At 47.1% G+C, this 13,175-nt stretch overlaps 1 protein-coding gene across 1 annotated transcript in view; it reads right to left on the minus strand.

Moving 5' to 3' along the window:
• FA2H (fatty acid 2-hydroxylase) overlaps positions 1–10,831 on the minus strand; it is a 47,749-nt gene extending 36,918 nt beyond the window's left edge. The window contains exon 1 of the mRNA XM_045795987.2: positions 10,478–10,831. Within this exon, the coding sequence (XP_045651943.1) occupies positions 10,478–10,747 (270 nt within the window). The 5' untranslated portion in view covers positions 10,748–10,831. The remainder of the gene's footprint in view (positions 1–10,477) is intronic.
• Between the last annotated feature and the right edge of the window lie 2,344 nt (positions 10,832–13,175).

Raw genomic sequence — 13,175 nt, forward strand, 5'->3', positions numbered from 1 at the left:
CATGGCTGCCTCACTGTTCTTCTAGCCTCTACCACAGGCTGTGGACACAATGCAGGGAAGGCACACAGGACCACCCGTGTCCAGACTTCCAGCCACAAGGCTGCTTCCAGGCACTCTCTCCACACCCCTCCCCACCCCTGCATTCCCCGCTGAAATCATTACCATTCCATGACCGCTTGGACACCCACTTTGGATGCCCCCCCTCCCTTCCAGTCTTAGTGACTGGGGCCTGTCGCCTGCGTGGGCTTCCTTGAGCTGCTTCCTCTCCACTCTGGCCATATGACCTCAGGGTCCAGGGCATGCCAGACACCCCCAGCCTCTGAAAGTCAGACTGTTTCCCCAAGGCCAGCAACATGCCCCAGAAATGATGCTCAGCCCCTGTCCTGCCATTTGCTTTCTCTAGTGGAGCGAGGAGGGGGGGTGCAGAATCCTGGCTGGAATGGAACAGAAGGAAGAAAGAGAGAGAAAAAAACAAAACAAAACAAAAAAACCCTAAAGGCTGAAAACTAATAAAAAAATGAGTGATTTCGTTGGTACAGAATAAAGCCCCAAAATGGACCAAAATATATCTCTGAATGGTTGATGGGTGATAAAGGTGTTTTTTAAACCAGTGGGAAAAGCGATTATTCCATAAACCTACTGGGATAACCAGTTGGACCTTCGGAAAAATATAAACCTAAAATAATCTCTATTTTGTTCCTTATACCAAAAAAATTTCAGGTAGATAATAAATTTAAGAAAAAACAATAACAAAAACATTAAGCATAACATTATTAGCAAGATACTAAAATATTTAAGATTTTATTTATTTTAGAGAGAGAGAAAACATGCATGCAAACACCTGTGACCAGGGGGAGGAGCAGAGGGGGAGGGGAGGGAGAGGGGAGAGAAAGAGAGAATCTCAAGCAGACTCCCCACTGAGCATGGAGCCTTACATGAGGCTCAATCTTATGAGCCTGAAATCATGACCTGAGCCCAAACCAAGAGTCAGACGCTCAACTGACTGAAACACCCAGGCACCCTGACACTAAAATATATTTTTTGAAGACTGTATTTATTTGGCAGAGAGAGAGTGTGTGCACAAGCGGGGGTAGGGGGACGGCAGGCAGAGGGAGAGGGAGAAGCAGGTTTCCTGCTGAGCAGGGAGCCGATGAGATGCGGGGCTCGATCCCAGGACCCAGGGATCATGACCTGAGCCGAAGGCAGACGCTTAACCGCCTGAGCCACCCAGGCACCCCTAAAATATTTTTTATGTATAAAATCTTAAAGCAGAGGTGCTCTTTCTAAGAATGATAGAACTATGTTTTACAACATGGAAATCTGAAAGGTTTAAATGGAGAAAAAACTTTAAATAAGTCAAAAGACAAATGAAAACTGAAGGACAAATAGTAACACGTATGATAGAAAATGGGCTTATATCCTTTATATATAAGGAGTGATTATAAATTAATAAGAAAAAGATCCCCCTTGGTTTAAGCACTTGCTTAAGATCTGTCCCTATGTGTATGCAGTGGAAACACTGGGCACTTGGAGACCCGACACATTCCAGAATCTCTTAAAACTACACATTTCTCATCTATGAATTGGGAGAACTGACATCTGCCCCACCTACCTTAAGGGTTCAAATAGAAATATATGAGAAATACCTAGGGAAATGTATATCGCCATACAAACTATTAGTGCTAGAGGGATCATTATTTGCCAAGTGTTCTTTATCTGAGTCCCTGAAGACTCAAGTTGGAAAGAACAGCAAAAATCACCTAAACATGCAACTATTCACAAGCCAACTGACCATTTACAAGTTTAGTTCCTGCTTAAACATTGACTACTGCCTCCCCCAGATCCCCACAGCCTACCTAGGCAAAGTGATGGTTGGGGTTGCCATCATCTGACAACATACAATGTAACAAAATGCAAACCCACAACAAAGTGAAATCGAAAATCAGTGATCAAATACAAAAAATTTCATGAAGTCAATGAAACAGATAGAAAACCGTTTTACTCACAATTCCACTGCAAAATAAGGATCTGGCAAAATTGGGCTGTTTAACACTGAAACACAGGCAACCGGCAAAGGATGAGGCTCTTCAAAGGAAAACGAATGAGCTCTTTATCAAAGGATCAAGAGAGATCCCTAGCTCTTAAATACTCTTGCAAAAAGACTCTTTATGATCATGCTGTGAAAAGCCAATGTGAAGTTTGGAATGCCACATTGTGCTTTCATACAGTTTTGTCAGAACCACCCATGTACACAAAACCCACACGACTTGATTTGTTATTTGCTCAATTTAAGAACCCACACGCCATTGCAATCTTAATTTGGTTGTCAGGTTAAAATAAACTAAAAAAATTTCGGTTTCATTTTCATTTTTAATTTCCTTTCCTTTTTTTTTTTTTTTTAAGTAATCTCTGCACCCAACATGAGGCTTGAAGTCATGACCCTGAGATCAAGAGTCTCATGCTCTACCAACTGAGCCAGCCAGGTGGCCCTTCATTTTCATTTTTAAAGATAATCAGTTCCCTTCTCCCAACCTCTATCCCATTTTCTATGAAATTTAGTCTTCATTTAAAGTAGATTCGTTTCAAGTGAACTTTTCCCCTAGGAGTCAATGACCTTCTTACTTAGGTCCAAGAAACTACTGAATTTTTAATGGCACCCTATTTCCAACCTGCAAAAGCCATTACACTTGGCATGCCAATGGGTCTTGCCTGGGATAAGAGAAAGCGACCACTAAATCAGGCTAGTCTGGCTTTGTCCCTGGCTTGCGGGGAGTGGTGTACAGGATCACAGAAACTGTCTATAGGCAGCTCCGTGTTGGTGTTCTTTATTCCTCAATGGCAGCCAATCTCAAAGTGTAAGCCTTGAATTGACTTAAAAAAATTTGAGGTCTGTCTTTCATCCTTGTGGATAAATGATGCACATTTCATAGACTTTTGTTATTATAGAAGACTAAGGACTAGGGGCACCTGGGTGGCTCAGTTGGTTAAGCTTCCGCCTTCGGTTCAGGTCATGATCCTGGGGTCCTGGGATTGAGCCCCATGTCAGGTGCTTTGCCTGCTTGTGCGCACGTGCGCTCTCTCAAATAAATAAATACAATCTTAAAAAAAAAAAAGACTAGAGCTTAGCAACTAAGTGGGTTATTATGGACCATTAACATTTGAAACTTGTAAAACTAAAACTATTACAAGAGATCCACTTTCCAGAGGGAAATGTGAGCTAAGCACTGTTCGGAACGTTCTATGGGGCACAGAAGAATGTAGAGAACTAGAACTCTACTCCTTTTACATTCTATTCCCTTTAAGGGAGAAATTAAGATTGCTTCACGTAGGTAATTATCAACCAAGTCTGTTGTAGATCGCATGGTTTACCTGTGTAGTCACCTGTTCTTGTATCAACAGAATTTCTGGCTGCCAGTTTTCCTATGACAGGACTTCACGACATATTTATATGCATCACAGTTCCCCAAATTTGCTTACCTGGTACCGCTATTTAAATACTTTGCAACATACTATCAAGGCAGGAAAACAAAATATTTGGAGCATCATGCTTCACAACAAAAAATCCTGGGTACAAAGTTTATATATCATATCGTCCTAGAGGAGCGGCAATTAGAGAAGATTGAGAACCGCAGTTCCTAGACCATATGCTTTAGAGAAATTTGCATGCAAAGACACAGGAAAGAGTAAATAGAACTGGAAATCCAGGCATCCTGGGTCCTGCCTGTGCATGTCATGCAGATACTTACAGCCACATGGGGCCGGTCACATCCCTGAGAGCAATGAGGGCTCTCGACTGCCTTTTTCCAAGGTTAACTCCATGCCTACCCTTGTAGGGGCTTCAGGGGCATGCGTGAATGGCAGTAGCCTGGTATGGAAGACACTGGCCAACTCCCTGGCTGAGAATAACTGCGGACAAAGGCAGAAATGAGTGACTCTCTTGATAGCCTTCCAACCTTTCCACCAAACTCCCAGCTCTTTTAGCCAACAAAGAGGAACTGGAAAGAGGTTTTTTGTTTGTTTGCTTGTTTGTTTTAACTTTGGAATTCTTGAAGTATCTTGTTTGTGCTAAGATTACCACTTTCCTTTTCAATTATGCACAGGTCTCGGTTTTCCAAGCAGCCCATTCATTCACTGATTCAAACATTGATTCGTTCCTGTTGGCATACACTGGTGTGCTAGTGTGTCCTAGAGGAACCCAGATGAATCAGACGGTTCCAGTCTTCAGAGAGTTTATAGTTTAGTTGAGAAGATAAGACACATAGTGAAAACACAGTAAATAAGGAAGAACATTATGAGCTCTGTAACGCAGGTGCAGGCAAAGGGTGGGAAGTTCCATGAAAGAAGTAGGCATTGGAGCTGGACTGAAAGGGTGTGGCAGTGGGGAGGCCCTAAAGGCTTAGGAATACTGCTGTGACATAACAAAATTCTCTTTAGAAAAGGTTGCAGGCACTGGGGTGCGGGAAGTATGGGCAGAGAGAGACCTGCCCGGGAGACTGTGGCAAGAATGAGCTTAGCGGGGCGCTGGCCAAAGCAGGGCCGTAGGGGAGACATATCCTGGAAGAAAGACTAAGGACGCTCATGAGGATTAGCATGTGGTCTGTGTAAGCCATCCACTCTGTCTTGCAGTTATTCTCCATTTTTTCCTTTCTATAGCCTATGGCTTCTCTAGGACAGAGCAGACAGCAAAGACAGTTGCTATCAAGAGTAAGGAAAACTCAGATAATCTCCCAGACATAGTATTGCACGGAAGAAGCCATCTAGCAGAGTACACATTATATGGTTCCCTTTAAAATTTGCAAACTTTTCTGTGAAATGAAGAGCAAGAGAAACTAGCAAAGGAGACTGAGAACTAATCACCAGGGCTACAGGTGGTGGGGTAGGTGGAGTAACGCACCCACCCGCCCCCCAGTCTATATCCCCATACCTGGAACCCGTGAACATGTTACCTTACAAGGCAAAAGGGACTTTGCAGACGTGATTAAGTGTAGGACCTTGAGATGGGGAGATTATCCCGGATGATCCCAGTGGGCTTAGTGTAATCACAAGGGACCTTCAAAGTGAACTATGAAGGCAGGAGAGTCAGAGAAGAAGAGATGTGAGAGCAAAGGTTGGAGAAATGCAACTGCCGGCTGGGGGCCATGAGCCAAGTATACCAGCAGCTTCTAAAAGCTGGAAAAGGGGATGCCTGGGTGGCTCGGTTGGTTAGGCACCCGACTCTTGATCTCAGCTTCCTGAGTTCAAGCGCCGCGTTGGGCTCCATGCTGGGTGTGGAGCCTACTTAAGAAATAAATAAACAAAAGCCGTCATTTAAAATAAAGAAACAAACAAAAGCTGGAAAAGGCGGGGCACCTGGGTGGCTCAGTCATTAAGCATCTGCCTTGGGCCCAGGGCCTGATCCCAGGGTCCTGGGATCGAGCCCCGCATCAGGCTCTCTGCTCTGCTGGGAGCCTGCTTCTCCCTCTCCCACTCCCCCTGCTTGTGTTCCCTCTCTCACCAGCTGTCTCTCTCTCTGTTAAATAAATAAACAAAATCTTAAAAAAAAAAAAGCTGGAAAAGGCAAGAAAATGGATTCTTCCCTAGAGTCCTCAGAAGGAAGGCTGCCCTGTTGACTCATTTCCAACTTCTAGAACCATAACAGAAAACATTCGCATTGCTTTAAGTCACTGAGTTTATGGCGATTTGTTACAGCAGCCATAGCAGGTGGAAAACTAAAGCATATGGTATCTGGCAGCTGTGTGAAGAGAGTGTATCAGGGAGGAGGAGTGGTGACTGCGTCGAGTTTGCTGCCAGACCAGGTGCGGTAAGGTGTGAACTGGTGAGCGGGTTTAGTGAGACAAAGGTCCCGATGATGCTGGCAAGGGTAGTTTCAGTGGTGCGGTGGGCACTCTGAGTCTTCCTGCACTTCGATGTCCTACCCCATTGAATTACTCAAGCCCTGGAGCTCTGAATGGCCAGACCCCCAAAGGCTGCCAGAAACACGTGTGGCAGAAACTGCATACTTCCCAACCACTCAGAGAGAGAAGCACCCTGTGGGATTAGGACCCAGAACCCAGAGTCATCAGACGTCAGAGTTAGGCCAACAGCAGTGGCTGGAGAGTTGAGGTTTGCTTTCCTCCAGTGTCTTCTCAAACAGAGGGCTTCTCTCCAGAGGCATGGTCGGATGTTTGCCCACAGAAGGACCTCCCAAGGTCTGCACATGTTGGGGGGGGGAGGGAGTACGAGCCACCCTTTCACAATTATTAGCCTCTTGGTGGCAGGTTTGGAGTGAGAGGAGGATTCTGGTTGAACTACAATAAAAGCTGTCGCTCTCTCACTAGAAAAATGCACAACCATGTATATTCTACACACAACTTCATCTCATTCACCAGTCCCACAAAATGATCCATAGAACACCAGGTTTAAGAACCTCTGCTTTGTATGTTTTCCAAAGCATGATATTTACTCCACTGAGGGTACCCGAGATGATTTTAGGGGATACAGGGATGAGCATTTCTTATCTGAATAGCTCTCTATTTTCAAGTGCATGTAAAACTTGTGATGTCACTGGTATTATTGCCTAGGGTGAGTAAGTGGGGAAAATAGAAAGTGAGTCTACCTAAGGATAAATATTAAGTATAATAGTTCAAGTGGTATACCAATTCAGAAAAAAAACTTGACAGTGATTCATGGATGACCCAAGTCTGGGAAACAGTATCTATGACCTTGGGAGGAGATTTGAACCCAAAGTTCTTTCCTTATTCCTTTTAAATGTAGGTTGCCGCTCAGGGGCACTCAGTTGGCTCAGTTGGTTATGTGTCCAACTCTTGGTTTCAGCTCCGGTCATGATCTCGGGGTTGTGAGATGGTGCCCCACGTCAGGCTCCGTGCTCAGTGGGGAGTCTGCTTGGGATTCTCTCCCTCTGCCCCTCCCCCTGCTCGCATGCTCCCTTTCTCTCTCCCTCTTTCTCTCTCTCTAAAATAAATAAATAAAATCCCAAAATAAATAAATGTTGGTTGCAGCTCGATAAATGGACCTCACGACCCACTAATGACGTGAGCTACAGCTGGAAGAACACTGCTCTTACCTGAGTTTGGAGTGAGGAGCTTGACCCTCCCTCTACCACCCCTGAGGGTCAGGATGGGAAGCGAGCTTGACTTCTCTGCTCAGCCATATCGCTCTCACTCGGTCTAGGTGGGCAGCTTGGCATCCTCAAGTCCAAGACCACGGCCACAGCAGACCTTGATTCATCCCAACAGTATGTTGGCTCAAACGAGTTTGACTTGTTTTGTGTGTGTGTGTGTGCCTTTGTGTGAGTGTGAAAGTGTGTAAGAGTACCTAGGGGTGTTGAGGGGGTGTGGCAAATTGGAGAACAGCGGAAACCAAAGGGACCAGGCCTTCTCCCTGGAAATTTCACAGTGGAGCTCCAAGACACTCCCCTCCAAGGACTACACTGGGAAAGAAAGACCCCCTAGAAGGAGTACCATTCAGAAATGAACTTCAGGGGCACCTGGTGGCTCAGTCAATTAAGTATCTGCTTTCTGCTCAGGTCATGATCCTAGGGTCCTGGAACTGAGGCCTGCACTGGGCTTCCTGCTCAGCGGGGAGCCTGCTTCTCCCTCTTCTCCTCCCCTCCCAGCTCACGCTCTCTCTCTCTCTCTCTCAAATAAATAAATAAAATATTTAAGAAAAAAAAAAAGAAAAAGAAAAAAAGGAATGACCTCCAAACAAATGGAGCTGGTTCATGACATTCCCCTTTCCCATCACCCCTCCTGGTCCTCACATTACAGGAGCTGGGCTCTAAGCTCTGCATATGTCAACATCGTTGGTTTAGCAAGAGGAGAGAAGGAAGATGAAGAAAGCAATATGGAGGTTGCTTGAAGGGCTTAGCCAGAAAGAAGGACAGAAATGTCTCCATTCAGGCTGTAAGAACAGGGCTTCTCTCTGTACAGGATACTCCATTCCAGATTTCCCCTCTGACTACCCTTCTCCCTCAATTTAAAGACAATGCTATACTAGTTTCCAGAAGACAAATCTGTAGACAGAAGCTGACAGGCAACTGGAGTATTGGGTAAGTATGGCTACTGGTCAAGTCTGAGTCATGGGTTTGTAAATGTGTTGTTAGTTTTTAGTTTTTTTCCCCACATCCTCCGACTGGGGCCCAGATGTAAGGATGCCTGCAACATGGTAACCCTGGGACTCTTGGGGTAACAGGTGAGCGCAGGGGTAGAAAGCAAATTTGGTCCTATATTCTCTGAGTCCTCCCTGAGGGTCAGGTTAGGCAAAGCAAAGTGAAGCGAAGCAAACCGTAGTGTTTGGTGGTTAGCAGAGCGGGGAGGTGGAGCCATCTGGGGCAGCTGGCCTGGGGTGATCCTTGCTATCTGGGAAGAGAAGCCACACCCTAAGGCTCCTGTTTATAGGACACAGTTACAGCGTAGGATGGCTCCCATTAGCCATCGCAAGCCTGGAAATCGCTAGTGTGCTGGTCCCATCCTCTCCTCTCCTGCCCTCAGCTTGAGTTATATCTATAGCTAAACCTCTCTGCCCCGTCAGCATGACCTGACACCGAACACCAACTTCCAGCATTCAGTTGGGCTACCACTGCAGAATGTTGAGTCCTGGCATTTTACCTATGAAATCTCCCAAATTTAAACTCTCCTTCCCTTGGTCACCACCACCATCGTGCAAGCCACCTTCACCTCTCGCCCAAGCTATGCAGCAGCCTCCTGCCTGGTCTCCTCACACCCACTTGGGCTCCCTCTATTCCTTCTTGGCACTGCGGCCAGGCTGTTCTTCCAAAGATGCAAATCTGACCACACCACACCCCTGCTTGACTGCATCCCTTCCCTGGTTTCCTGTCATTCTTAGAATCAAGTCCCAAATCCTGCCCACAGTCTAGGGGGCCCTGCATGATACAGCCCGGGCTGATCTCTGGCCTCCTCTCCATTCTCTCTCCTTGCCCATCAGCCTCTAGCCACATTGGTTTTATTTGTCTCTTGATTGTGTGAAGTCCTTCCCTTCCAAGCCTTCTTCACACATGCTGTTCCCTCTGTCCTGGAATGTTCATCCCACCACACTTCACCAGGCTAACACCGTATCCATTGATTAGCTCTCGGTGAAAATGTCACTTTCTCAAGAACACTCTCCTTGAATTCCTCATCTCCAAATCCACATTATGACGGTACCAGATAATGAAATAATCACTGTACCATTAGTATGTTCCCTCATTAGCCTGTTAATTCCATGAAGACTGTATTGGTTCTGTCCAATGGCGCCTCCCCAGTGCCTAGCTTAGTGCTGACAATCATTAAACAACCAAGTGAGTGAGTGAATAAATGACTGACGTATTAGACTAGATGGCCCTGTGCAGAGTCACCAGGAGCAGTGAGAGGCAAGCAAGTCCTTTTACCCAAAAGATCTAAAAGCACTTGCTGGGGCCACCCTGAAAACAAGAGGTAGAAGCAAGAAACAACTGTTGGCTTAATGCCCAAGCATGATGGTCCCACTGTCACCAGTCCTACAGCCGAACCTGGGGAAGGCCCAAGGAGTCAGTGTACCTCTGGCTCAGCCTACCTGGAGCCCAGTGGATAGGGGCAATCTTCCATATCCAAAGATCCTTGGGATGGAGACAGCATCGATTTTAGAGTCAGATACATTTGGCTTTTCCACTAACTAGCTCTTTAACCTTGGACAAATTACAGGGCCTCCCTGAGCCTCAGTTTCCTCATCCCAAAATGGGGATAACAAAACCTACCCCAAGATCAGCTGGAGGCTTAAATAGCATCATGAGGTTGTCCTGCCCAGCAGCATGCGGTTCACAGTGCTAATCCCCGCTCCCCAAAACACTAGCTTACCTCTGTCATTTCGCTCTTTTGGACATGCCAGCATGCAAGACAAGAAATAAAGGGAGGTCTGAGGGATGGGAGGGCAGAGTTCATCCAAGGCACTGCCCCAACCTCGCCACCTATCCAGGGAAGCCCTAGTGCAGACTTGGGCAGCACCAGGAAATCCAAACTGGCTGAGAAGGGTAACTGATCTGTGACTTTTGGAAGCAGCAGTAGGGTGAGATGGGGATGGGAGGACAGCTGAGGTTGGAAGCTATTATTCAACAGAAATGAAGAACAGATGCGAAGAGGGAGAGGCTGAGGAACAGGAAGGAAAGACTGGGAGTGTGAGGGGCTAGTAAAAGTGATCCAAATTGTCAGATGTCAAAGGCTGCAGAAGGCACAAGTAGGAAGGAGGGAGTAACTTGGGAGGTGGTAGTAGAAGTAGCAGGAAGAAGAGGGTCAGGTCAGGAGCAATGACGGAGAGGAAGGACAAGTCCTGGTGAGGGGGGCGGGTAGTGACCTGTTACCTGGAGAGAAGGGGGAAGCGAAGGTGAGGGCGGAGGCTGTCACCTTGGGTCCTCCTAGAGGGCAGGTGGACTGGGCTTGCCGGTGCGTGGAGAGTGAGGGAGGGAAGTAGTGTGTGTGTGGGGTGTCACCCCGCGGCTGGGAAGTACCTGAGGGTCTCCTTGCAGCTCGCCCACGTAGTACTGCTCCAGCCAGCGGCGCGCGTTGGCCGAGTGCCGGTGCGGCGGCCCGTCCAGGTCGGCACTAACATCCTCACCAGCCCGCGCCCGCAGCAGCTGCTCGCCCCCCGGGTGGTGCCGCACGAAGCCAGTGAGGTCGTAGAGGCGGGCCCCGCAGCGGACCCAGCAGGCGCCGGCCGCCAGGCGCCGCTGGACCTCGGCGGGTGAGAAGGAGACGGCGGGGGGCGGAGCAGGGGCCATGGCGGGAGACCGGAGCTCGCAGCTGGAAGCCCGGACTTCTGCTCGGCGGCAGCCCAGCTCTCCTCTAACATCCCCGGAGCCCCGGCCGCCTTGACGGGCCGTCCGCCACCGCACCTGCTCATTTGCATGCCGCGCTCCCATTGGACGCTGGGCCGGACGCTGCCCGGGCCCGGAGGCTCCCTCTTCCTCATTGGCCGAGGGGAAGCCCGGGCGACCGAAGCTGGGCGGGCCACCCGCTGCGGGCCGCCAGCCAGGTGGCCCCAGGCAGGTAGAGGGCGCGCCCGCCAGGTGTGTCCCGTCGCAAGAGGAGAGCTAAGGGGACGGGCAGATGCAGGCGGAGCAATTCTTCCTGTCGCGGGTGGCTGCATGGACGGACATCCCCGGTGGACTGATCGCTATTGGAATAACTTACTGCTGCCTGTTTGGGAGAAACTTGCAGCTTTCGATTCTCAGGCTCCAGGAGGGGGCGAAGAGTGGGGGAGGCAGTGCGAGGACTAGAGTAAGGCGAGTGAGGCTCTGGGCTCGGGCGCCCCCAAACTCTATAATCACAATATATAATATTTTAATGTAATATTTAAAAAATCCTGTCGTTACACAACAACCGCGAGTGTACCTAAGGCCACTGTACACTTAAAAATGGTTAAAATGGTAATTTTTACATTATGTATATTTTATCACAATAACAATGTAATAGTTACCACAGTATATAATAAAGATTTTTTTTTTTTTTGAGAGAGAGAGAGAGAGAGAGCGTGCGAGCAGGGGAGGGGCAGAGGGAAAAGGAGAGAGAGAAAATCCTAAAGAGGCTCCATGCGCAGCAAGTGCTCAACTGGGGCTCAATCCCAGGACCCTGAGATCATGACCTGAACCCATCGAAGGCTCAACCAACTGAGCCACCCAGGTGCCCCTACAATAAAGAATTTTTTTAAATCATGTTTTTGTAAATAAAGGTTTATTGGAACCAGAGCTAGTGAGCCAAGAGAAGCAGGGTGGTAAAGTGCACGGTTGGCTCTTGTCCTTAACGTATAAAATTCTGGTTTTGTGTTCATCATGGATTATTTTTTGCATTAATTTTGCATTAAAAATACTGCATTAAAATATTCTTTATCTTATTATGAAGTTTTTTGGCATGAGGTGTAAATTTTGCACCCTGAGTGACTGCCTCGCTTGCAAAATTCTAATCTTGCCCTGGGGGGAGGACATGAGAGGAGAAAAGAGAATCCAGCTGGGCTCTGTCTCTCTCCAGAAAAGTTATTTTCAGGGTCACTCTTGTTTATGTTCTGGGACTGGGCACCTCTGCCTAGCCAGCACTGTGAGAAAGCCTGGCCCAGGTGCCTCAGGGGCTGCCCCAACAAGAGCTGTGCCCAAGGTCAGGATAGTTGTTCTTTCCTTCTCCCCTTTCCAGGCCTCTCCTGGTGCATCTTCAGGGAGTAGGCAAGAGTTGGGCTGAGTTTGTGGATCTGAATGGAACTCCCGTCCAACAGGCCTGGAGGCCTTAGGTCACGAATGTTGCTTTTCACAAGTGGTGAATGCATTGTCACCCTCACCCCATTTCCACACCTTCTCTGTTCCAAATACCTTGCATGTGCAAAAGCAGTCAGGCACACACTCACAGGTGTCCTCAGGTACTCCTTGCTGACAATATCTTCAAGGAAACCCCTGTTTGCATTTCTCACCATTGCCTTAAACTATTATCTGAAGTTGAACAAGTTATTTAGGGTATCTATTCAGAATTGTGACACATTTCTTGCCATAGTAATTCCAATTCTAGCAATGTGACCTTACAGATATACCGTGTAAGGATGTATATGTAATAATATTAATTGCAACACTGTTTATAGACTAGAAACAACCGAGATGTTCATCATAGCGGAGGACTGACTAAGAAACTAACTGATGGTACATTCACAGACAGTGAAATGCTATGTAGCCATTAGGAAGAATGAGGTAGATCTGTGTGTACTGATAGGAATAATCTCCAGGACACTATAAGTGGCAAACAACAACCGTGTATGGTATGCTAACGATTATTTTGCTATTTTCGATTCTTTAATCTTTCAAAATATTTTGAATGCAAACAAAAGAGCCTTTGTAGCTTTCAAAGCTAAAATAGTATAATTAACGCAATGAATTTGCCTCCCAACCCACCAAGGGCTGGGACATTACAAAAACTTGCACCTGCCTCTATACTCCAAAACTTCCATCTCTTTGCCTCCTCCCAAGAGATAATCACTGTCCTGACTTTTGTGCTTATCCTTCCTTTGCTTTTTATATTTGTTATTTTTATCATGTCTATGTCTATGCCTATACAATATGTTACTTAGATTAGCTTTGTTTTGAGTTTTATGAAAATCACCCGATACTGTATTTCGCTTTACGTGGCCTTACATGTTTGACTCAATATCATTTTAAGATTTACCCGTGTTGC

The sequence above is a fragment of the Ursus americanus genome, chromosome 21, assembly GCF_024610735.1.
Source record: "Ursus americanus isolate L20-20 chromosome 21, mUrsAme1.1.p, whole genome shotgun sequence".
NCBI lineage: Eukaryota > Metazoa > Chordata > Mammalia > Carnivora > Ursidae > Ursus > Ursus americanus.